At 40.5% G+C, this 27,482-nt stretch overlaps 1 protein-coding gene across 3 annotated transcripts in view; it reads left to right on the plus strand.

Moving 5' to 3' along the window:
- The window catches only part of CSMD3 (CUB and Sushi multiple domains 3), a 1,168,908-nt gene that overhangs the window by 688,001 nt on the left and 453,425 nt on the right, over nt 1-27,482 (plus strand). For all 3 annotated transcript variants that reach the window (XM_077808852.1, XM_077808853.1, XM_077808854.1), the window contains 3 exons: nt 5,071-5,209; nt 12,855-13,042; nt 18,016-18,204. In XM_077808852.1, the coding sequence (XP_077664978.1) occupies nt 5,071-5,209; nt 12,855-13,042; nt 18,016-18,204 (516 nt within the window). The remainder of the gene's footprint in view (nt 1-5,070; nt 5,210-12,854; nt 13,043-18,015; nt 18,205-27,482) is intronic.

Here is a 27,482-nt window from a genome sequence, read left to right on the forward strand (position 1 = left end):
TTTGTCTGCTGGAACAGACAGGAAAGAGGCTGCATATGGTCCCTGTGCTGGTGTAACTCCTGGGTGCTGGGGAATGCTGGCCAGTTGCATACCTGTCCCCTTGATGGCCAATGGATGCCAGAGACTCCCAGGGGGATGAGCTACCTATTGTTCCTTGGCTAGTGTCTCCCTCCCTTGCTACAGGACTGTCTCCCTTTCACTGCCAGCCACATCAGGTTCCCCACCTGTTGATGCTGGTGGGTGGGATTTCCCTCAGCTGTTTGCCTGCAGGGCCTGCCCCAATATGTGTGCTTAGAGGTCCCCTGATAGCACACCTACCGAACTGAGCCCCTCACAAAACACACATGAAGGTAAGGTGGTACTGGTTGTGCCTCCCTTATACCTAATTAGGCTGATGTTTAGAACCCTTAGCTGGGATGTTGGCAACCCAGGTTCAAGTCCCTGCTCTGAATCAGGCGGAGGAGGAATATGAATCAAGATCTCCAATGTTCTCGGTGAGTGCTCTAGTCACTGGGAGGCTGGATACAAGGGTGGTTCCATCGTTACCTCTTCTTCTGTCTTGTTTTGTGAGAAAGGGCTGGCCTGGCTTAGTCATCTAACTCCAGGAATGGGCTCATGGCTGCTAATCCTGAGCAGAGAAAGGCATCTAGCATTAACCTGGAGTTAGGTACCAAACTTCCCTTGAGAAGTGCGGCTTAAACTACATGTCTCTCCTTGATATTCATAGAATCATAGAATATCAGGGTTGGAAGGGACCTCAGGAGGTCATCTAGTCCAACCCCCTGCTCAAAGCAGGACCAATCCCCAACTAAATCATCCCAGCCAGGGCTTTGTCAAGCCTGACCTTAAAAACTTCTAAGGAAGGAGATTCCACCTCCTCCCTAGGTAACGCGTTCCAGTGTTTCACCACCCTCCTAGTGAAAAAGTTTTTCCTAATATCCAAACTAAACCTCCCCCACTGCAACTTGAGACCATTACTCCTCGTTCTGTCATCTGCTACCACTGAGAACAGTCTAGATCCATCCTCTTTGGGACCCCCTTTCAGGTAATTGAAAGCAGCTATCAAATCCCCCCTCATTCTTCTCTTCCGCAGACTAAACAATCCCAGTTCCCTCAGCCTCTCCTCATAAGTCATGTGTTCCAGTCCCCTAATCATTTTTGTTGCCCTCCGCTGGACGTTTTCCAATTTTTCCACATCCTTCTTTTAGTGTGGGGCACAAAACTGGACACAGTACTCCAAATGAGGCCTCACCAATGTCGAATAGAGGGGGAACGATCATGTCTCTCGATCTGCTGGCAGTGCCCCTACTTTTACATCCCAAAATGCCATTGGCCTTCTTGGCTACAACGGCACACTGTTGACTCATATCCAGCTTCTCGTCCACTGTCACCTCTAGGTCCTTTTCTGCAGAACTGCTACCTAGCCATTCAGTCCCTAGTCTGTAGCAGTGCATGGGATTCTTCCGTCCTAAGTGCAGGACTCTGCACTTGTCCTTGTTGAACCTCATCAGATTTCTTTTGGCCCAACCCTCTAATTTGTCTAGGGCCCTCTGTATCCTATCCCTACCCTCCAGCATATCTACCTCTCCTCCCAGTTTAGTGTCATCTGCAAACTTGCTGAGGGTGCAATCCACACCATCCTCCAGATCATTAATGAAGATATTGAACAAAACCGGCCCAAGGACCAACCCTTGGGGCACTCCACTTGATACCAGCTGCCAACTAGACATGGAGCCATTGATCACTACCCATGATCAACTACTGCAAGTAGTTTACGTGACTCTCTGCTTAATGTTCTGGCTCCTGTGAATCTTTTTTTTTTTTTTTCAATACCTAATTCACCCAATACATTGTATAGGGAGATTGGACATCTAACTCAGGATTATGAATTCCACTAGGCATTAGGGTGCCTAAAAATTAGGTGCTGCAACACATAATTCCTCTTGTGAATCTAATCCTCATATTGCCAATCCATGGTATGGTGGGCATCACATGGGGTGGGGGAACAACAGTAGCCCAAAGGATACACTCCAAAGGGGACCCACAACTGCAATCCAAGTTGCTCTAATGTGGCTGCACTTGGACTGGGTGTCCTTACATATCTGTGCAGCCAGTGACAATCTGCTCCTACATTATTATTCCCCACCTCACCCCCATTTTCTCTGCAGTAGGCCTTTACCTTTCAAAGTCTCATGTTCTGAGCAAGGAGGGCTTAGATTTAACTCCCTTCAAAGGTCATAAAACTTACACTGCTCAGCAACACAACACACAACAAAGAAGTGGGTACATCTGCCTCGACTCTCGTGGTCCCAGCCACTTGTACAGTACTTTGGCCTCTGGTTAATCCATTTTAATTTAAAATAATGAAAAAAAAATGGCCCAACCCTGCAGCAAGTGCTAGCTAATCAGTGGCTGGGTTCACTCAAGGCTACCAAGCTTTTCAGTCAAACACTGTAAGAGAAATTTCATCCCTGGAGTAAGGAATTAAAATAACTTTTGTGAAAATTCAGCGTTATAATTAAGAAAAATAAAAATCTCAGCCTGTTACTTTAAGGAGAGAAATACCTAGAGCTCAGTTGCTTCTTTGACCATGTTTTCTGCAGAGCAAGGCAATGTTTGCTTCACTAACATTTTTTTCAAAAAGGGTAAAACAGGTGCATAATACATGCTTGGTTCACCACATTGTATATGCACACAATTCATAAACTGTCCTAGCATTACAGTACCCATTCTGAAGTGCTGGGATGACATAATTATTTGTTTCTATTTCTAAAATGTTAATATCACTAATAATAGAATTACTACATGTCTAGGATTTTAGAAATTTCACTGAATTAATTTCTATATAGAGAGAATGTTAACCTCCCACAAAACAAATAGGAAAAAAGCATGCAAGCAGCTCTGCTGCAGTAATTTTTTCCCCAGAGGTATATAGGGGAAGATGATTTCATTTAAGGCCTTTACGATTCTAGTGGGCTGGTGATGTGGAGAGATCTTCCTACATTGGTTTCTTGCTCTGGGGGCTTTTTTCTCCCACAGATTTCTTACGTCATTGTTTTTTAATTTTGGTGTCAGGGAATAAACTTGATTTTTGCAGCACATGTAGTGATGAGTGCCTCTCAGAAGGTATACAGATAAGGGTTGAACAAATAAGTAACCAAAAGTTTTGGATTTGTATCAGATGCATAAACTAGATGACTCTTTGAATGCACTGAAACTGAGCAGACTTTCTAGGATAGTGGTGCCCAAACTTCTCCTGTCACGACCACCCTTACCAGTAATGGAATCTGTTCATGACTCCCCTCTGTTACTGCACAGTTGGCTCAACAGAGGAGGTTGGGCTGAAGGCACAGCTGGGGGATGAACTAGGGATGGGGGAGGAGCTGGGACTAGAGGCAGAGCTGGCCTGGGGGCAGAGAGGGAATGAGGGTAGAACTGGGCTAGGGGTAGATCAGGGAGCAGATTAAAGCTGTGGCTTGGGCCCGAGCAGGGGGCGAAGTGGAGCTGCGGCTGGGGCTGTAGTTGGGCTGGGGCCAGAGTGGGGCTGGATAGTGCTCCATCCCCGCTCCCATGGGGGCTGGCCCAGGCCCCACCACATGGCCCCCCAAACCTTCCTCTGTGCCTCCTAGGGAGGTGTGCCCCACAGTTTGGGGACCACTGTTATAGGGATATTTCTGGCACATCTGCTTCCGGTGTTAGTGGGGGAAAAAAAATCTTAAAAGCTGCCTTTTTTGTATGATAGTTTGTTTCTTCCTGATCTAGTTATGGGTAAACACCACAATAACAATCATTTCAGAACCATAAGACTTCACTATGAGAAGAAAATGAACATTCTGGGTAATGTTTATTTTTCTAAGGAGCATTGGCCATTCATAGCTGCATATCTTCTTTTCTTCTCCTTCTTTTCTCTGGTTGATTGCCAGAATGGAACTCTGGGCCAGAAAAGCACTGGAGATTTTGAGCATAGCCTCTTCATATTTTTTTCTCTGACTAGCTAATAAAACTCATTGCTGTGCTAAGATGTTGGAGGTACCTAGCTCCTGGCATAGGAAGAGAGCAGCTATAACATGCCTAACAGAATTAGCACTGTGATTGCCACTGCTGTAACATTTCATAGACTTAAAATGGGTGTAGGAAGTAGCTTTCACATCTGTAGAATCAAATATGATGAAATAATTCAATGTTCTGTCAGCCTTGGAGGTTCCTTTTTGCTGGATTGACCCCGATTGTTAATTAATATTACTGTTTTTATATGTGCTACTCTTGGACATTTGTTTGGTAACTACAGTGAATTATCATTTAAACTTTATAATTAATAGTTAGATTATTACCATGGTTGAAATATCATCAAGCCACTGTAAAGCCTTAATTATAAACTCTCAGTTTGAATTATCTTGATTCTAATGTAGCTTTTCTTAAACTACATGCATTCAGTTGTATCTGAGAATAATAATATTTACATCTACAAAATGCTTTACAAATCCTTAGCTACTCTTCATAACATCCATATGAGGTTGGTAAGTATCCCCCTTTTACACATGGGAAATTTGTTCCACAGAAAAATCCAGCGACTTGCCCAAGTTACACAGCAGGTCAGTGTCAGCTGGAATTGATATTCAGAAGGTTCTACCATGTCCAGATCAGATATTTTAAAGACTCAATCCAAGCTTCTCTATATCCTTTTCAAAATCTATAGTTATATTCATAAGGTCTAGCTAATAAGATATATTTAAAAGTAGTGCTTTCTGATTTTCTATTCTGGTCTATAGGATGATAGATTGTATTTATTATACTGAAATGTAATAATCATTGTCAATGTTTACAGCCCATATATGACTTTGCTTTTTTAGGGTTTGATCCTGTATTGAGCTTTGTGTGGGTGGCCCCATGTGCCTTACAAAGTTCACTGTAGGCATGGGGCCTAAGATATTGGGGAGGAGGGAACCTTAAACATCTTGCTGTAATAATAAATTTAGAAACCAGTGTGCATTCTGTTTAATAATGGTGATGATGTTAATCTACAACTTGTAAATCTCCATTATTATATTCTTTCTATCATTTTGTTTTTAGCTCCATGTGGTGGACATTTTTCATCTCCCAGTGGAGTAATCCTCTCTCCAGGCTGGCCTGGGTACTATAAAGACTCCTTGAATTGTGAGTGGGTGATTGAAGCTGAACCAGGACACTCTATCAAAATTACATTTGAAAGGTCTTGACAAATGTTTTTCTTATTTGATATATTTTTTTCCAATTTTACCCATAACCAGGAGTTATTTTCGGTGTCATAAAGTTCATTTACAGTTTGATTGGAATACTTGGGGATTTTGCCTTATTGGGTGGGATTTTCAAAAGCAACAAAGTGCCTTTAGAGCATAAATTCTGTTGGCTTCTAATGGGAACTGTGCTCCTCAGTCACTGCATGCCTTTTGAAAATCCCTCTTTTTGTTGTTAATTTTAGCCTGTCTGCCCCAATTTAAACTTTTCATGTATCTAAAAATTTTAATTTTTTTGCTGATAACATGTTGAGCAATGCATGCAGGACCTTTTCTTTTATAGGAATGGTTTTATTAATTCTGTTTTATGTATATAGTAAAATGTCTCCAGTTATGGTTTAATTGTTTCTTAAATACTGATCCTGTAATGGGATACATGTCAAACAAAGTCTGCCTTCATGGGTCCTGTTAAATTGGATCTAAAATGGTATTGTTTTTGTTTGACAGTATTGATATGAAGAAGTTGAACTCTGCCATACCAAAGGTCTGTTTAACAAGGAAAACCTTAAGGAAGCCTGAGTGTAGAACTTATAAATTATTTATCAGCAAAATTATTTAAAATTTTACATAATACTTCCTTCGTAAGAAGAATATCATGTTGAAATACGACACTTTTCAAACCAAAGAACCTATTGCATTTCTGAATATGAGCCTAACCTTTAGGTTTTCAGTTTCTAAACTTTCCAATCAACATGCAGGGTGAAATCCTGATTCCTCTGAACTCAGTGGGGCCAGGATTTCCCCCACTGTGATAATCATAAATAAAACTACTAGGTCAGATAATCATGTATCTACGTACAGAAGATACCTCTGTCAGTGGATTCCCATGCTCCCACACAGAGGTGCAAAGGTCAGCTCTTTCTGCATTACTGGTTCTCCCAGATCTCAGAGATATAGACTTCTGAGGAACATGGAAATCCACATATTGACAGGTGGGCAAAGCAGAGCTAGTACTTTACATCCATTGCTTCCACCCTTTCCCCACAAGAGAAAAAGAAGCTGCTGGAAAATTGTTGATGCCTTTTTAAAAAATTGCATTAAAATAAAGCAAAAATAAGCTTTAATTCACAAAAAATAGCATTATCTCTACTACATTTTGTCAAATTGGTGTGGACTCCACAAGTGGGTGCTAGACTCTTTCTGTAAATATTGATCTTAAATAAGCTAACTGGTAAGCTGATAATAAAGAAGGATTTGTGGGAACATTTGAATTTATAAGGCACACATATCCTGTAAATAGTTTTATGATGATTTACATGATGAATCTTGGCTATCCAATTAAAATACTTGGGGTTGGAGTCACAAAAGGATTTAGGCCCCTAACTGCCACTTTAGCCACCTAATCCCAAAATAAGACACCACTGGGACTCTCAAGACCCCTGCTTAGCTGTTTCCAAACCTTGAATGACACCTAGAATTGCAGTGCCCCTAAATTTTTGCAGTAAAAATTCCCTAGGTGCCTATGTTCCTGCCTCTTGAGCACATGCACTGCAGCCACATGGCAGATATCTGGATGCCTAAGCCCTAGAGACATGAGGAACTGAAGAAGATAGGTATTCCTCTGCCTAACTTGCTTGTGGGGCCTGATCCAGTAAGTGTGTTCAGTGCTTGCCTATTGGATCAGGCCCCTATAGATGAGCTTACATAAAATGGCAGGTGCTGTGGAAAGGGAAGGATGACATCTTCCTAACTTTTAGGCTAGTGGTGGTTACGGTACTCACCTGGGATTTGGGAGACCCCCAGTTCCAGTCCTCCCTCCACCAGAGAGGAGAAAGCATTTGAACTCAAACCTCTCAAGTGATTTCAAGCTGTTCCACTGTGGATAATTAATTTTAAAAAGCAACAACAGAGCACTGGGTTTGGATCTTGAGTTTTCCACCTCCCAGGTGACTGGTCTCAGGCTACAAAGATATCATATATGCATATTCACATTCTCTCTGACTCTCTCTTTTTCCCAATGATAATTTCATTAATTTAGCCATAGTGGAAGAGCTTCAACACTAGACCTGAGAGAGAGCAAGCAGGAGAATGACACTGTAGCCTGGTGCTTAGAGCACTGTAGGGGGATACCTAGGAGTGAGGGTTCCTGATCCATTTTTTAAAAAATATATTTATCCACAGAGGAACAGCTTCATCAGCAGAGACTGAGGGAGCCACCCCTCCATCAGAATATCCTATAGCCCAGTGGCTAGGGACCTCCTCTGAGGGGTGGCAGATGCTAGTTTAAATCCCTTCTTAAAATGTAAGATTGATTTGAAGTGGCGGCCTCACACATCCCAGGTACACTAACCACTGGACTAAAAGTAGGTGTCTAACACCAAGAGAGCATTTGCAGTTGAGAATCCCAAGTGTAGGGATCTTCCTATCTCTGAGAGAGGTGTGAGGCTTAGCACATGACTGTCAGCTTGGCATTTTCTATAGACTACTTTAGGTAAGGAGCTCCCTAGCATGCTGGCTTTTGTGAATCCCAGTCTAAGGTGCCTATCTCTCCCCATTCAGTGTATAGGGTGCCTAGGTGCCAGACTTAAATTTTGTAAGTCTCACAGATTTTCTAAGCATCTAAATATTAGGTCTTGTGACTCTGAGCTTGCCTTACTTTCTTTGTGAATCAAGCCCATGCTTAGAATCATATAATGGCAAGGGATTTGTTTAATCTGAGTAATGTACATAAGAATACTTGATGTATGGGGCCATACTGAACCGCTCTTTTTTTGTTTTGTTTTGGGTATAACTTCCCATTGCAGTCAATGGAAAAATCTGCGTAAAACCTTAAAGTCTAACATTATTTGTAGTGTTCTAAACCAGAGTGTATTGGAGACGTCACTTGAAGAAGAAAAAAATTGAGTGCAAGTGTCCGTAGATACTGCAAAAACTTACTCTTCCTTGATTTAAACAAGTGAGCAGTCCTCTAACTTCACTGAGACTGCACACATGCTTAAGTCAAGAACATGTGTAAGTGTTTGAAATACTGGAGCTTTAGTAATCATACTAATCTAATACTAATTGAAATACAGGTAAATAAAGTTAGAATGCAATTACTTACCAAATACAGTAAACTCTATCTATTCTGCTCTGCTGATTTTATTTCATCTAAGTGAGAAGACCTTTTTAGGGTCATCTGTCATGATTGATTTGCCATTGTGATGCCATAGATAAGGTTATTTACTTATTCTTTTTTTTAAAACAACAAATATATCTCGCTGAAATTTCCCAGGTTTGGGCTTGGTTCAGAAGTTGGTTTTAGGAGAAAAAATATAACAGGCATTTTTTATTTATGCTGGTGAAAAGCACATTGCAATGCACTTCCCCTTGCCAGCTTTTTTAATGTAGGTCCAATTTTATATTTTTACTCATGTGATTATTCCTTGTTCATGCAAATAATCCACCAAGGTCGTGTTTATTTAAAATAAAACAATGGGATCATTTGTGTCACTAAGGAACTACTCATTAGAACTGGGCAGGAGATGGTTTTCCCACCCTGAGAGAGTTTTTGGGATTTGGGAAAAAAATGTCCTATCCTAATCTGACCTCGTATTTTAATTCCCTTCACCTCCAATACACTCTGGTTTAGAACACAGTATTGGTTGTATCACTCCCTTCAGTGAGGAAACCAAGAAGTCTGCAGCTTAGTTTCTTCAGATCCTAATTTTGTTAAATATATAGCCATGTTACTTTTCCCCATTTTACAACCTTTTCTACAACTTTATTTATTTTATGCAAATCTTTGCATTTCAGCTCTGTGTTCAGAAAGAGACACGTGTTGCTCTAAACATTCATCAGTGTAATATTTAAAGATATTAGGTATGGGTTCTTATGGCTTTATGAGAGGGGCAAAATATATATGGTTTTATTTATTTTACAGGTCTAAAATCTTTAGATCCCTCTAGTTTGCATCTTCTACATGGGAGGGCACTGCTTGGCAATACATATTTCCTGCACAAATAAGCCACCTAAACAGCTTTTCAACTTGTCACTTGCACAGTGGTTTCCATTCTCACTCCATGCCATTCTGAATTCATTCCTCTTCCTACGGTTTCTCCTTCCCCTTTGACTTTGAAGATCTATATAGGACTCAGCAAGTCTGATAGCCTTGTAGCTGTACCCAATATGCTTCTGTCTCCAAACATCATGGCATAAATATCTGGGTAACAACTAGAATAAAGAGACATTTGCAGACATAGAAAATCCATTAATTTTCTGGTTTTAGGTCTCCCGGTAGATTTATTTCATATTTTGTTCTGTTCTTATGAATTTCTGGTCTCTGAAGTTTCTACTCCTTCTGGTGACAGTGATCGCTGTGACAATGAGATATGTTGGGTATTTTTGAGTCTGCACCTAGACAGAGTGACTTGAAAGAATAGCAGTGAGAAATGTGAATTGCCACTCTTCATCTTGTGGCATTAATCTTGAAGCCTAATTATGACAATTTAAATGCCAGTGCTGCTAATCATCTCACTGCTGATCAGCATACCAAACACATTTGGCTAATGAAATTACTCAGTGTGTGCCTGGACATACTGCTCAAGTCCTGACATTGCATTGATTTGATAGGCTGTTTCTTAAAAATAAGGCCACATGTTGTGAACGGACATATAGTTTAAAGTTTGATTGATTTGATTTGATTTGTTTTGTTTGGGTAGCTGAAATGCTTGCTACCTCTGGAAAAATGAGATTAGAAGTGGGGTTTGTTTTCTTTGTTTAAAAGTGTTAGACTCCCACGGAACGTCTTATGGGATGTTAGGAGTCTTCAATAAAACTAGGTCCAGTAGCAACACAGGGTTTTCAGATTAACTGTTAGGACACTGCTTAATTTCTGGGAGGTTTAATCTTTTGGGAAATGTCATTTCTGAAGGATTAGGAAGGAGCCATTGGAGAGGACTCTACCAGGAGGACAAAGGGGCTTTTGGCTGGCTTGGCTGACTTTCCTGTCCGTTCCCAAACTCTCTCTAAGATAGGAAGGCAACCAGCGAGGGAAAATGGGGATGTACCAAGAAGTCAGGATGTGAGTGGAGAAGAAAAATTACCAGCAGTGTTACAATATGTGACTGTGCCTTCCAAGTGCAAATGCAAAGTAATCCCTTCACCTGCCTGAAACTTTCAAAACAAAACCCCCCTAGACATTCCCTCCTTCACATATTCCCCATCCTTGTCACCCAGGCATCCCTCCCTCTTTTGTCTAGTGAATGCTTATTTCTCCTCACCCGATCTTTTCCTTCCTTTTCACACATTCACCTTCACCGGATATACCTGTTTTAAGGTTTCCTATAGTGGCAATCACCCTCTTATTTTAGTTACATTCTTCCTTGTTCTGGAGGTTCAACTTTGCTCTCATGCTTGCCTGGTAGTTGCTCTCTGCAGAAGAAAAGAAACCCAGGCAGGCAAGGGGCTCTACAGAGATTTTTTTCCTGTGCCTTGCTGTATGTGTGGCTAGGGAGAAGGGAACTGGAGATGCCTGCATGATCTGTGATTTCTGGTATTAGGGCTTTACAGATCAGAATCAAGACCCAAAAGCAAGAAGCTAGTGTGGCCTGTAGAGAGAAGGTACCATATCTGCACTAGCCCTTTAAGGCAGACCTATGCATGGGACCCCAGGTACTCCACGACACAATGGGACCAAGTGCCATGCCAGTGACTCCTAAATTCTTCAGCACTACCCTCTAAATTCTGTGGCAATGTTCATGTATTCTGTTTCCATGAAATATTGTTCATTCCCACTCTCCACTGCCACACAAACGTACACAGGAACGATTCTTAGTTGAAAATATTCCTTGCTGTAAAACTCCTCAATAATTATTTTCAACAGTGATTTTTAACCCCTGCTAAGTTCTCCAGGCAGCTCAGCTCCATTCCTTCATCTTTTACTGTGATTATGTTTTCCAAGCAGCCCATCATAGAACCTCCTTCTCCCATTGTATGCCGGGGAAGATGGTAGGGAGTGTAGCCTGTTTCATTGAATCATCTCCCTGGCTTCTTGGACTTTGGCATCTGTACATGTTGTAGTGTATTAAAAAGCACAACAATTATTAACAGTTACCATTACAACTGGTTGGGCAGGTATTTCTCCATGCTTAGGGAATAACTGGAATCTCACATACAGCGGTGTAGTAATTTTTGATGGCTGCTAACCTTTTAATGTCAATCAATGTAAAGTGCATTGCAATACACTTGAGAGTCTGTAAATTGCAAGATTCACATTGGAGAGACAGGTCTCAATCAACCAGTCAAATGCAGATGTAAAAAGATGCTTTGGGCCACTGATGGCATCTGAGACTTCAAGAGTAATGTGGTACGCAGCTGCACTGCTCTTCCTTGATAAATGTTAACATATATCCCTCAAGAACAGGAGTAGAAACCACCTCTTGCAATGATATATACACGTTCCCTTATATACCATCACTTCTCAATTAAGCCTTAATTGATGCACTGTCATCTAGCTCTCTAGACGTTACTTACAGGCTATAACAATAAACATTCGGATTAGGATTCTGTTAAAGTAAAAAGCACTTCCATGTTGTTTGTGCCTTATAGAATAAGACATTACACAACAGAAGAAAGCATTGCCGTATCTCTTGTGTTGCTTTTCTCAGTAAATTGAATACAAATTGTTCTAATGACGTTGGGCATTAATGTTGTAAATATTATAAAATAATATTTTCCAACAAACCCATAGCAATGATTTTTTCCCCTGTGATGTTAATTAGACCAAAATGTATAGACAAGGATGGCTTAAATTGGGTTCCTAATTCCATATTTAAGGCACCTAAATAAATGTGGCTTTGTTTCAGAAGTGCAGGGCACCCACTAGTCCCATGAAAGTCAAGGGGTTCTGCAGTGACTCAACACCTTTCCAAAGCAGATATGTTTATTTAGGCATCTACTCATTGTAGGACTCCAATTTTAGGCACCCAGGTTTGAAACTTTAGGCCTTTCTGCACAATATTTTGAAGACACTTAAATTGTGTGTAAGCTCTTTCCTTATTAGAAAATACACCCGAGTTGTATTGTTAATAGTATTGTAGATTGGATGGTATGTTGAGAAGTGATTCAAATGATCTGTTTGGATAATGTTCAGGATATTAAATCCATAGAGATAAATCCATAGAGATACCTTATATGAATCAGTTCTTCCTGCTTCACTCATAAAAAGAATCTCTTGTACATATCATTTAATTTTGTTTGAATTTTCACCTTTTAATGGCAACAAAAATGAGGCACAGACTATTTCAGAGAGATTTTTGATTAGCTGGAATTGATGGCACAATTTTAGCCCATCACATCCTCCCTGAGAGGCATGAATCCTCTGTAAAGTATATTCCTGGCACCTTGAATACTACTGTTCAAATAATACTAATAATTTGCATTAGGTCATCATTTACATACATGCATCATTTACATACATGTTACATTTAATTTGATGTATGCATCATTTACATACATGTTACATTTAATTTGAATAAGATTTAAAATCTGAAATATTATGTTTACGTCAATGTAATTCTAATACAACTATTTTATGTATATGTCTGTATGTGTGTATATATATATATATGTGTGTGTGTGTGTATGTTTTCTCAACCCTAGATTTCAGACTGAACTCAATTACGATGTTTTGGAAGTTCACGATGGACCAAATCTCCTGTCTCCACTTCTGGGTTCTTACAATGGTACACAGGTCCCACAGTTTCTGTTCAGTAGCAGCAATTTCATTTACCTTCTCTTTACAACAGACAACAGTCGTTCAAATAATGGATTCAAGATTCACTATGAAAGTAAGTAATGTTGAACTGTATGCTTTAATCCCCCCGCCACCCATTTAAACACAGATGTAACTGCGTACACAGACAAATATTTGTCCCTGTCGGTACTACCCTGAACCATCGCTAGCATCCATTCAGCTGAAGAGAATTTGGTGGGATAAAGCTTTCCTTTATCAGTCAAAACAGTTTAACTGCTGAGCAATATGCAAGATATTACCTTAGGGTCTGCTGCTGCTGCTTTTATACTCCCACCACTTACTAGTTTAGAAGACTGAGATTGAAGTCAATGGATGATAATTTTATGCCTTGTTATTCTTTTCTTTTTTACAGCTAGTACAATGCATTTTTGTGTGTGCAAAACTATATAAAATCAGTAACTATGATAACATTATGGAAGTATACGTCACAATGTTCAAACTTGGTTGGGCACTGATACCTATCCTTTGGCACCTGAATTAGTGGCTTGATTTTCAGAGCGGCTGAGTACCTTCACCCTCACTAAAGCTAATGGGAGTTTGGGTTTCTCAGACCCTCTGAAAATTAGGCCATTTATTTATTTAGTGCTTAAATATAGATGTCTAACTTTAGACCCACAAATATGTAGTTAAATATGTAGTTAAAACTTCTTTCAAACTGAAAATGTACATACAAAGTGAATTCATAAATATTAATATTTGATCTTGTCCTTTACTTTCTACATAACTCAACTCTATGGTGAATCTTAATGGTAAATTAAGTTCTTCTCAGGCATTGTGTCATAGTCTGATGTTACTTTCAGCATGACCTACATATTTCAGATTGTAGTGTACTGTAATTGAAATAAAAAATGCCATAGTAAAACTTTCTCATTTAAATTACTCAGCTGCGGTGTTCTCTCTTGGAAACAGTGGTTTGTACCTGTCTAGGGAAACTCGCCAGGTACACAAGGAAGGTGATGGGATATGTTCCAAGGTGGTAGGAAGGATGGCATTCATATAATCTTTTTTAAATCACTTGGCAAAAATGGTTTTGCCATCAACTTTGTTATTTTGTGTGAACAGCACTTTATATAGCAGACTAGTGCATATCTCCCTGACCTTGGCAGCATTACATAGGTGACATTTTCACATGAATAAGCTGTTCTTGAATGACTTCTTCAAGGTACTCAGCTTCTATTTAATATCAGGCATGTAGGTCTTCTGCTTCCAACTTTTTTTCTTCCACACTAATGGTTATTGGAACGGCTACAAGAAAATTATTCCCACATGATTTTATTGTTTAAGATTGTTTGTGACCCTTTTACATTATCCCAGAAAAGTAACAACACTGGCTTTAAGCTACAATGTGTAAGTACTAACTTCTATTGCACAAAGTTCAGGGTGCTGCAAGTTCCTGTAGACACTATGTGAAGACTGCTTTCACATTGTCTGCAGTTGATCTAAGAAAATCTGCTAGCAGTTATAAAATGTTTTGTGTTTCCCCTCCCTGGAGTTTTTCTTGTATCTGATGGATAATTGAGGATCTCCCCCATTTTTTACAGCTTTAACCCACTTTGATGTCTTTTAAAGGACAATGTCCTTTCATCCAGAAAGACTGGATGGTACTTTATCAAAATCCATCAGTGTCTTTCCTTATTCATCTGGAGGAATAACTGTTGAGTGACACAAGTCACTGCCTCTGCTCAACATTTGAGCACACCGTATCTCCACTGTACCCTGCTTCCGCTTGCTGGGAAATAAATTGTGAATCTCTGCCCGACAGTGCAGATAAATATTAGTTCTTGTCTGGAAACATATGGAACAAATTGGAAGTGGTTAAAGGAAATTGGGATAGGGAATAAGACGGAGAATATCTTATTGCACTTATATAAATCCATGGTATGCCCACATCTTGAATACTGCGTACAGATGTGGTCTCCTCATCTCAAAAAAGATATACTGGCATTGGAAAAGGTTCAGAGATGGGCAACGAAAATGATTAGGGGTTTGGAACAGGTCCCCTGTGAGGAGAGATTAAAGAGGCTAGGACTTTTTAGCTTGGAAAAAAGGAAACTAAGGGGAGATATGATAGAGGTATATAAAATCATGAGTGGTGTGGAGAAAGTGAATAAGGAAAAGTTATTTACTTGTTCCCATAGTATAAGAACTTGGGGCCACCAAATGAAATTAATGGGCAGCAGGTTTAAACAAAATAAAAGGAAGTTCTTCTTCATTCAGCGCACAGTCAACCTGTGGAACTCCTTGCCTGAGGAGGTTGTGAAGGCTAGGATTATAACAGGGTTTAAAAGAGAACTAGATAAATTCATGGAGGTTAAGTCCATTAATGGCTATTAGCTAGGATGGGTAAGGAATGGTGTCCCTAGCCTCTGTTTGTCAGAGGGTGGAGATGGAAGGCAGGAGAGAGATCACTTGATCATTACCTGTTAGGTTCACTCCCTCTGGGGTACCTGACATTGGTCACTGTCAGTAGACAGGATACTGGGCTGGATGGACCTTTGGCTGACCCAGTATGGGCATTCTTATGTTGATTGGTCAATTTAACTACCTTCACAAAGGTTCATCTCTGCTAGAGTCTCAGGAGTCCCTCCTTTAATTTTCCTTTATAAAGCACTTCTTCTCCTTTGTAGAATTGCCTTCACAGATCTTCACTCTTGCAGTCACACTCTTTGCCATACAAATCCAAGAGTGAGAATCTGTGAAGATAATACCATTAGAGAAGTTAAGTTATTGGTAAGTAACTTAGATGACCTTATCACTAAACACGTGTTTACCCTATTGTGCAGTAGTTTTTGTTTTCTGTATGTCTACATCATGATATTTTACAGTATCATGAATTATTTGTTTAAAAAAATAAGAATGGTATAATAAGAAATTACACGCAGAACTACTGTCAAAATGTATAAATTTTTTGACCAGATTATTACCATTTAAGGAATATTTTTCCATTAATGACCTGAATAATTTCTCTTGGAAGAAAGTTATTGCTCACTTGACATTCAATTACATCTACAGTGTAAGGTTGAGTAATAGTTGAGACCTGTATAGTGTTACATAACTATATAAAATCTTGATACATAACTCAATCATAGCTAGATAAGGCGCACAGTACTGCAGGTATTCCCTCAAAGCAATATTGTACTTTGGGGAGGGAAGAGAGGAATTATCTGCCAGTTTCATGGTCATGAATTTTTCTCTTGATATAGGTTTTATCATAGAGTAGATAGGAACCTGATGAGCCTCAGACAGGGCAATGGCATAACCCTCCTCTCCCCACCATTCCCAATAACCAAAATACCGAGGCCTTGATTGAGGAAAGCAGTTACATATGTACTTAAGCCCATCCCTGGTTAGGGCAGCACTTAAGCCCAAAACTTTAATAGACCTTAAACACATGCTTAAGTTCAAGCATTTGTTTAAGTTTTGTCATGAATCAGGGGCTGATTCATATAAATTGAATATGCAGAGTAGCTTTCTGATACTTTTTCTGTTCCCCTATGCACGCAAATAAATGGTGTCTCACCTAATCACAGCTAAAATTCAGAATTGTGTATGCACCCGTTCAAATTCTTCCAAGGCTCCTACCATTTCAGCACACATTCTCCTATTTCTTTTGTCCTGGGTGCAGAATATTAAAAAGCTCCATCAATTTCATATACATATATTTTGAGGGGCAAAAGTCAACACTTGCCACAACAGAAAAAAGTCAGAAGACAAAGTAAGTCCATTAAATATACTATACTGCCAAAGTAGTTTGTCTATTCTATTAGAAATGAACCAAATCTGTGCTTTTTTAATAAGATGTTTTTATTTTCTAAGATAATTTTATTGGTAATAAAATATGTATTCAAGCTATAACTTGACACAGTCAGAATGTACATCTTAACACTATATTTTATAAAGAAGAAATGAGCTGCAGTAGTAACTGTTCTGTTCTGTTGACCATCCGCTAAGGGTATCTGCCTGGGTAGTAGCTGTACCATACTCATACCGTGGTTTTTTTCCTTCTCATCTGATTCTTCCTGGTTCACCTTATATTCTTCAGAGCAGCCAGCTTCTAACTGACTTTTCCTTATGGGTAATATTAATTAGCAATGGCTCCTTTACAGTACCCAACTTTTCCACCATCCTGTTGGTACCTGATGACTTTCTCTGCCTTTGTTTTTTCTGTACTGTTGAAATTATTTTTCTTCTACTTTGCTTGGATAGAGTAGAAAGGTCTTGCCCAACCATTCTCTTTGTCTTGGATTACACACTTCCCTTTTCTGGTGCTTTAACTTTTTGCTTCTAAGTATACTTATTCCATTACTGGTACTGATTTCAGAAGCAAAACAAACCATCTGTCATGTTTTTCCTTCAAAGATCTCGGAGGAGTTTCCTAGATTCAGTTGTGAAGGTTTTTGGATTGTTTTATTTCAGTTATAACACATTTGGCAGTAAAATATATTCTTTGGATTAAAACAAAATACCAAATCAACCAGCCAATCAACCAACCAAATAAGATTCTGAATAGGAAATAAAATCTGAAATTGATGTTTGCTTTCTGCAACAGATGTCTTTCTGTTTGTAGCTATATTTCTCTGAAATGTCATTCCCATTCTTATACAGTCTATTAATGAACTTTCTGTTTTGTTTTCTTAACTGAAATATTGAGATTTGGTTTTTCCTTTTGGGTTTTTCCCTCCCTGTTTTTTCCCACTGGAATTATGCACAATATGACTTTTTTGCTGAGAAACTAACTTTAAAGATTTGAATTTTGTGACACATCTAAAATTAAGCTGCCGCTTGTTTCTTTCCTCTTCGGCTCCCTTTCTCCTCTTCTCTGTTTCTGCAGGAGCTCATAGCTCATGTAACAAGTTAGGCTATTCAGTTACACACACAAATGTAGGCCAAGATAACTTAGCGAAATCTGTGCTACAATAGTGATTTGCTATTTTTTTTTCCAGCACAGTTGAATGCATTTTAAAAAAACATTACTTAGGTTTTTGTCATGTTTCCTTTGCATTCCAGGTGTAACAGTTAATACATATTCTTGTTTGGATCCTGGCATACCAGTTCATGGACGTCGTTACGGTCATGACTTCTCTATTGGTTCCACTGTATCATTCAGTTGTGATCCAGGGTATAGGCTAAGCCATGAAGAGCCTCTGCTATGTGAAAAAAACCATTGGTGGAGCCACCCGCTTCCAACTTGTGATGGTAAGAATGAATTAACTAGGTATAAAAGTGTATCTATGACATGTACAGGTTTTTCTGAGACATGAGGAACTCTGATGTTTAAGACTGTTTATTTTGAAATAATATACCCCTTTGTACAGAAATATTTAATTGTAGAAGCAGAGCACAACATACAGCTCATTGAACCAGTAGATAATAGAGGGTATATCTACATTAGAGTGTATTTTCCCTCATTAATTGATTTGCCAATTAACTTAAGGTATTTAACATGTTAGTAAAAGCTTGTCTGGACTAGAGCTGGGTGAATAGCTGTTTTGTGTATGTGTGTGTGTGTGTGTTTGCTTTTTAAATCAGAACTGTGAATGAACTGAAAAAAATCAGTTTGTGTTCAACAGAATGAAAAAAAATCCAAATTTTTGGCAAATCAAAAAAGTCCACTTTGAAATATTTCATTTGACATGAAATATTTTATTCTTGGGAATTTTTAAAGGACTACACTCACAAGACAGGAATTGTGGGGAGGGGGCAGTGCTGGTGTCCCCCATATAACAGTGGATACAAAGTGGAACAGCTTGTTGCAAATTATACCTGATAGGTCACGCGCAGTTCGAGTCTAGGCTGAGGCACACGAACAAAGTCCACAACTGCAGAGTTCCCAAAGATATTAAGTTTATAATGCTCGAGCGTGGTGCCCCCCTGCTAGTCAGAAGGGGACCCCAAATGCAGGTTATACAAAGATTATATACCTTTTAGCAAAGCATGTTGCCCTCATGCATCGGAAACCTTAGCCAATAGACAAACCCTTTCCTTATCTACCACCTATCCCTGCTAGGTACATTCCCTGTGCTAAACTATTACTTCAACTACACAACATGGTCCTAAAGCAACGCATCAGTAACCGTTCTTATCAGGATGGGAGGCCCACATCACAAGGCCAGGAGGCAGGGAGTTAGGAACAGACAAAGAACAGAAACCGGGAATCGAGACAGGCTGGAAACAAGGGGGAGGGTTTTCACAGAAATGCAGTATCTAAGGAACACTCCTCCTGATGCATGATGTGCTTGCTTTTAGACAATGGTGGACCCCTAACCAGATTGGAGTCACATATACTAACTTTTCCTTAACAAGCTTCACCAGGAGAGATTGAGATAGACTTGCTCCAGAGTACCCCATACACTCTCGGGAGGTGGGAGACTCATGTATAAGTCCCTGTTCCACATCAGGTAGAGAGGGGGAACTGAACCTGGCTCTCCCACATCCTCAGTGAGCACTTACTCCTCCTGTGTAAGAAAAAAAAAACATCAGATGAAACTATTTGGTCAATTTCTGTCAAATTCACAATTAGTTTCAGATTGACAAAAACTGCACTTTTCAATGAATAAATTACTCATCCAAATATTTCAGCCAGCTCTAGTCTGCCTCCCCACCCCCAACCCCCAAACTCCCATTTGCTCCAGGATAGAATCATAGAAGATTAGGTTTGGAAGAAACCTCAGGAGGTCATCTAGTCCAACCACCTGCCCAAAGCAGGACCAACCAAAACTAAATCATCCCAGCGAGGGCTTTGTCAAGCCAGGCCTTAAAAACCTCTCAAGATGGAGATTCCACCACTTCCCTAGACAACCCACCACCCTCCTAGTGAAACAGTTTCTCCTAATATGCAACCTAGACCTCCCTCACTGCAACTTGAGAGCATTTCTCCTTGTTCTGTCATCTGCCACTACTGAGAACAGCCTAGCTCCATCCTCTTTGATCCCCCCTTCAGGTAGTTGAAGGCTGCTATTAAATCCCCCCTCACTCTTCTCTTCTGCAGACTAAATAAGCCCAGTTCCCTCAGCCTCTTCTCATAAATCATGTGTCCCAGAGCCCTAATCATTTTTGTTGTCCTCCGCTGGACTCTCTCCAATTTGTCCACATTCTTTCTGTAGTGGGGGGCCCAAAATTGGACCCAATACTCCAGATGTGGCCTCACCAGTGCCAAATAGAAGGGGATAATTACTTCCCTCGATCTGCTGGCAATGCTCCTACTAATGCAGCCCAATATGCCGTTAGCCTTCTTGGCAACAAGGGCACACTGCTGACTCATATCCAGCTTCTCATCCACTGTAATCCCCGGGTCCTTTTCTGCGGAACTGCCACTAAGCCAGTCGGTCCCCAGCCTGTAGCAGAGCATGAAATTCTTCCGTCGTAAGTGAAGGACTCCGCACTTGTCCTTGTTGAATCTCATCAAATTTCTTTTGGCCCAATCCTCCAATTTGTCTAGGTCACTCTGGACCCTATCCTTACCCTTCAGCGTATCTACCTCTCTCCCCAGCTTAGTGTCATCTCTGAACTTGCTGAGGGTGCAATCCACCCCATTATCCAGATCATTAATGAAGATGTTGAACAAAACCGGCCCCAGGGCACTCCGCTTGATACCGGCTGCCAACTAGACATCAAGCTGTTGATCACTACCATTAAGCCCGAAGATCTAGCCAGCTTTCTATCCACCTTATAGGGTACAAATGTGGTTGGGTATCCATTTAATGGGTAATCACTTAACTCCAGGTAAAAATTCAGGTGAAGATACAACTTCAGAGATAGCTGAGATCTAGAGTCACTTTGTTTGTGTATGATTTCCACAAGACTGCATTTTCCCAAATCTCAACATATTGAATTCTTTATTGCTGTGTACTTGGACTATCACTAAACCCTGTGTCATAAATATAAAGGGAAGGGTAACAACCTTCCTGTATACAGTACTATAAAATCCCTCCTGGCCAGAGGCACAAAATCCTTTTACCTGTAAAGGGTTAAGAAGCTCAGGTAACCTGGCTGGCACCTGACCAAAAGGACCAATAATGGGACAAGATACTTTCAAAGCTGGAGAGGTGAGTGGGGAAGTTTGTTTGTCTGTTCTGTGTGCTTGCCGGACACAGATCAAGGAAACAAGCAATCCAACTCCATTAGAATTAGTAAGTAGTAGCAAGGGAATGCGTTAGCTTAATTTTGTTTTGGGTTGTGATTTTCTCTGTGCTGAGAGGAAGGTGTATTCCTGGTTTTTCTTTTTGTAACTTTAAAGTTTGGTCCAGAGGGAAATCCTCCGTGTTTTTGAGACTGATTGACCTGTAAGATTATCTTCCATTCTAATTTTACAGAGGTGCTTCTTTTACCTTTTTTCTTTCTCATAAAGTTCTGTTTCTTTTAGAATCTGATCGGGGTTTTTTTGTGTGTGTCCTAAAAAGCCCAAGGTTGGTCTGTGCTCTTCTTCTTTATTCTCAAGCCTCCCCAGGAAAGGGGGTGCAGGGGCTTGGGGGAATATTAGTGGGGAGTAGGAACTCCAAGTGGTCCTTTCCCTGAGTTTGTCTAAATCACTTGCTAGTGGCAGTGTTACCGAATGCAAGGTACAAGAGAGAATTTGTGCCTTGGGGAGTTTTTAACCTAAGCTGGTAGAAATAAGCTTAGGGGGTCTTGCATGCGGGTCCCTACGTCTGTACCTTAGAGTTCAGCGTGGGGAGGGAACCCTGACACCCTATTTCCCATTCTGGCAGCCTGAGCATCCATCCATACCACCTCAGAGTTGATGATTGTGTATATGGATGTGAATTCAGACAAAAACAACATGTTTGAATGGCACATTCAGACTGATGCCCAGTACTACATCTGACATTTTGTATAAAAGATCTTTTGAAACAAGAGCTGCAATGAGCTCCCTGTCAGATGAGAAGATGGTGTTCACATGATATTTTCACTGTGTGTGTTTTTCAGCAATTAACTATTGCCTCAGCCTGGTTATTGCATTGGGAAGGCCTGACATAGTTCTTATCCCCTCTTTCTTGACTACATTTGAGGTATTTTTCAGCATTAGTTTCCTTTCTTTACCTCATTAGTAAAAAATATTTTTATGAGTGTAGAACATCTTGTATAACAGTAAGCATTATTAGAAGAAATCAGCTAGGTTAGCATTAGGTTCTGTTCAGCAGAAGTTCTGTTGCTTACTGTTACGTCACATATATAGAACAGAAGTCACTACTCTTATTATACAAAATTGCCCATACAGTTAATATCTGCTGATATTGGATAGGAAGTAGAAAACTGAGGATTAAGGGTTAATTAAAATAATAAAGAAGCTAATTGACTCATTAATGCCTGGTTTATTATGAAGAAAGTTATTGCATTATTCATGATCTTCCCTATTGCAGGTTTTGGTATATATCAGGTTGGCACCTCACTTTTTTAATTCAGCAAACAACTCAGATTTGAAGCTGAGATTCATTTGGAGGTGCCATGAAATGTTGATCTTAAGGATTTGCATTGATGAAAGGGTGGGTGACAAGCCTCCTCTCTGAAGCTGGCATTCTGTAGTTGTGGGATACACTTCATAATAGGGTCTCTGAATCACAGTTGCACTCTTTGAGTGAAGAGCTGTTGATCTTCCTTAACTCACAGAACCAGAAAAACTAATTTATGCTGACTAGCCCCTATATACAGGGGTAATGTTTCCTTAAGCGGCTAGGTACTAGATGCTAACCATCTAAAACAAACAATGTTAACATGCTCTCTGTGAGTAATATACTCTGCTGTGCAATAACCTTACACATTGTGATACATTTCTTCTTCAAGATGCTGAACTAGCATGCAATTCATCAAGTAAATGAGATTTTTTTTCTCTAGAGCACATTGCAGTATTGAGTGTATTTATTCTAGTAAATTTAATCAATTCATGGTTACATTAATTCAAATTTAATTGCTGAATCTTTAACTTTGGAGTGATTTATAAATAGGACCAGGTCTAGACTGGACCTTAGGGAAGTGAACATTTGCCCTGTGGGCTTGCATCAACAATGCTTTGATTTAAACCATACCTTTCTGGGGAGAGAAACTCCTGTAGCAACTCTTCCCATTGAGTGTGTGTAAATATTCAGGGTGAGGAGAGGAGTCGGTAGCAAAATATCTCTGCATTGGCTCCTCTTCGAAGTAGAAGAAATCTGTTGGGTGGTGCCCTTCCTGTTCGCTGGAAGAGAATAAATTATAAAGATTACAAGTTTGGCTGATGAAGGTAACACTGTTGACATAATATATTTAGACTTCTCTAAGGTGTTGACTTGGTACAGCCTGACTTTTTGATTAAAAAACTAGAATAATATAAAAAATAATATTGGCACACATTAAATGGATTAAAAATTGGCTAAATGATACATCTCAAAATGTAATTATAAATTGGGAATGGTTATCAAGAGTTTCCAGTGGGGTTTCCGCAAAGATTGGTTCTTGGCCGTACGTTATTTAACATTTCTGTTAATGATGCCGAAACGAAAAAAAAATCACTGACAAAGTTTGCAGATGAGACAAAAATTGGGAGAGTGATAATGAAGAGGTCAGCTCACTGAGTCAGAGCGACCTGGATCGCTTGGTAAACTGAGTGCAAAAAACAATATGTGTGTTTTTAATACAGCTAAATGTAAATGTATATATCTCGTAAAAAAAGAACATAGGCCCCACTTATAAGATGAGGTACTCTATCCTGGGAAGCAGTGATTCTGAAAAAAGATTTGGTGATCATGGTGGATAATCAGCGTGACACTGTGTGTGACACTGTGGCCAAAAAAGCTAGTGCCGTCCTGGGATGCATACATTGGGGAATCTTGAGTAGGAGTAGAGTGGTTATTTTACATTTATATTTGGCACTGGTGCAATCACTGCTGTAATACTGTGTCTTGTTCTAATGCCCAGAATTCAAGAAGGATGTTGATAAATTGAAGAGGGTTCAGAGAAGAGCCATGAGAATGATTAAAGGATTCGAAAACATGCTTTACAGCGATAAATTCAAAGAGCTCAATCTGTTTAGTTTAACAAAGAAAAGGTTAAGGGGACACTTGATTACAACATGAGGAACAAATATTTAGTAAATGGCTCTTCAATCTAGCGGAGAAAGGCATAATACTGGAAGTTCAATGTAGACAAATTCAAATTCAGACTGGAAATAAGCCATAAATTTTTAACAGCAAGACCCATTGGAACAATTTACAAAGGATCATAGTAGAGTTGTAATCACTGACCATTTATTAATCAAAATGGAATGTTTTTTTCTAAAAGATATACTCTAGGAATTATTTTGTGGAATTTCTCTGTCTGTTATACATGAGGTCAGAATAGAGGATCACAATGGTCCCATTAGGCCTTGAAATCTATTAATATTTAGCTTGGATATTACAACTTTCAGTTCTTCCTGTTTATTCCCCATTTGCCTTGTATTGGTGTGTAGATGTTCAGCAGATTTCCCCCAGTGTATTCCCTCTTTTTTCTCCTTTGACCCTATTGTGTAATTTATGTTTTCCTCTCCCCAGCTAGAAGTCCTATGTCAGTGTTACTTTTTTTTATACCTACTTTTTGCCTTTTGAGACATAAATCCTCTGAACTTCGGTTAAACACCTCCTCACTAGATTTAAAAGTTGGTGTCAAAAAGGGTCTTCCCCTTCTTGGTCAGGTAGACCCCATCTCTTCCCAGAAATCCTCCCTCCTGGAACAGCAACCCATAGTTGAGGAATCCAGAGTCCTCCTGTTGACACCATTTGCACAGCCATGCACTCCTCTCTAGGATGTGCCTCTCCCTATCTGAAAATATCACCTGTGCCCCCAACCCCTTCACCCTGTCTTGCAGAACCCTGTTGTCACTGCTGATCTACTGAGGTTCATATCTGTTGGTAGCATTAGTGTCCATATAAATGAATAGCATGGAGTGGTGGTCTGAGGCAGAGGTGCCAGAACTGGGGGAGAAGCCAGGGGAGCCATGCCCACCCCCCACTTTTAAAAGTTTGCAGGCTATGCTCACCCACTTTTTAACATGGGTGTAGTTTGGGGGACAGAGGTTGCATTGTCTCCCAAACTGCAAGCCTTGAGTAGGCATGGAGTGGCTCAGGCAGGGGCTGTGCTTTGTGATGGTGGAGCTGATGATCAGCTCCCCTGCCATGAAGCACAGCCCAGGCCCATGGCACCATCTTTTTGCCAGTGGGGTTGCTGAGGTGGGTCTTAGACTTCCTCCCATTGCCATGAGGCTCAGCCCCTGTAAGTGTCCCCGTTCCTGTTCCTCCTCTTTCCCTCAAGGCCCTGCCTCCTGACCAGGCTGGAAGCCAGAGCCGGATTGTGATAAGAGCCTCCCAAGGAGCCCGGGCCACTGTGGGGAGCCCTAGACCCTCCACCTGCCCTGGGCAGAGGACTGGGTGCCCCAGAGCAGACCCGGGCTTGTGTTTCTGCCCCAGGCTAGGTGGAGGGTCTGAGGTTCCCCTCAGCAACCCGGGCTCCCTGGGCAGCTCTTACCACAGCCTAGCTTCGGCTTCTGGCCTGGCCAGGAGGTGGGGCCATAGGGGTGGGGCTTCAGGGGAAGAGGAGAAGCAGGGGGTGGGGCCACAGAGGGGATGGGGCTTTGTGCCCCCCTACTTCTACCGAGGTTTTGGCACTCCTGGTCAGAGGGACAGATGAGCCTTGACAGTCTTTCTGTAACATCTTGGATGCAGCCTCCAGTTAGGCAGCACACCTCCTGGGATGTTAGGTTAGGTTGCTTTGTCCTCTTCAGAAGGGAGTCCCTAACCACCGCCAACCTACTTCTCCTTCTCCTGGGTGTGGTGACCTCGAACCTCTCAGTTTTGTGAGCAAATGGATCCTTCTCCTTAGCCACTGGCTCTGCTCCTCTCCTCCTGTTGCCAGTACATCATATCATGTACTGGGAGACATGGGTGTGGGGTGGAACACTGTCTACTGCCCAAGGTGGCCAGCAGCCAGTCTCTTCAACACAGAGCAGCTGGTTCTCCTTCCCATTCTTATGGCTTAATAGTCTCTAGTTGACTAGCATCCTGGATGTCTCAGTGTGTATCCTGTCAGTGAAGTCCTTGTGTTCCTGGATGTTATGCAGATGAGTTCTCTTACCTATTTCATGTGGTAGTCCATCAACAGATAACTCTCACACCAGGTCGTTCCTCCTGCTGAGCTTTCTTTGGCAGGGACATGCAGGCCACATTCCCAACAAATCAAGACCAAAGTCTGTGTTAAAGCCTCCAGGATCAGGATACCTGTCTGACCAGGCCCCCTACAGATACAGACAGAGGAATTGCTGGCAGTGGTGTTGGTGACTCACTGTTTTCCTCACATTGTGGGTTCTTCCTTGTAGAGGACCTGTAAATTGAAGAAAAATACCTACTTCCCTGGCTTCCTCTGCTGGTGAACTTAGCTGGCTAACTTCCTAAGTCTCCGAACTGCCTTCATCTCACAAGCCACATCATAGTGCATATCCACAAGGGAGGAGTTAAGTTTGCATGGACAACCTTAATTCTGGCATTTCCTAACTTTGGTACCTTAATAATATTCCTGTAACATAAGGGTTTGTATGTGGGTAATATTATATATGTAACACACACACACACACAACGGCATATAAAGATACTTCTGAAGAGCATATTTTTTTACTTTGATTGCATCATCTTGTACCTAATAGCATATATTTCCATACATTTTTCATAAAGACAGCAATTTATTCTGAGGAGAGTATTTTCATATCTCCCATACACAGGACCTGATTCTCTAGTGTGCTGCAACAGTTGTATGCTGGTGCAACTCCACTGAATTAGATGAGTCATGCCACCATAAAACTCTTGTCAAAGAGTGCAGTATTAAACCCACAGTCTTTAACAGGCCATAATTATCAATCCTCATCATTGGCAACCCAGTAATTTGTGGACTCCAGCACTATGTGGTATCATATTCTAGATGGCCATTGTGAAAATACACGCATACAGAAAAATATAAAATGAAGAAGTTGACACCAAATTATGCCCGGATTCTGGCTTCCATCATGTCAAATATCCCTTTTTGTTAGTTAGTGGATGTATCTCTTCTATATCAATACAGCCAGAAAATCCTACACATTATTTTTATTTGTTCTACTATGTATATTTAGTAATGTGTGAAGCACGCATCTCAAAATATAGTATGGGGGATGCAATTCAATCTTTTACACAATTAGACAAAAACTGGAAACAATGCCATAGATAGATAGATAAAGAACAGCCATTCAGAAAGGTTGTTATGTCTCAGAGGAAGAGTTAGATTATCCAGTATCTCCTTTCTCTAGTTTTACACTGATCACTCTCAGACCATTCCCATTTTTACCTAATCCACACACTTACCTATGGAGGTGAATGTACTCACCTGAATTTTCTGTCCATAATCCCGTCACAATGACTAGCCATAAGGAAGCATCTTTTTCTTCTGACAGAGGTTCTCAAGCATAGGCACCAACTCCGTGGGTGCTCCAGGGCTGGATCACC

This window comes from Eretmochelys imbricata, chromosome 2 (assembly GCF_965152235.1).
Source record: "Eretmochelys imbricata isolate rEreImb1 chromosome 2, rEreImb1.hap1, whole genome shotgun sequence".
Taxonomy (NCBI): domain Eukaryota; kingdom Metazoa; phylum Chordata; order Testudines; family Cheloniidae; genus Eretmochelys; species Eretmochelys imbricata.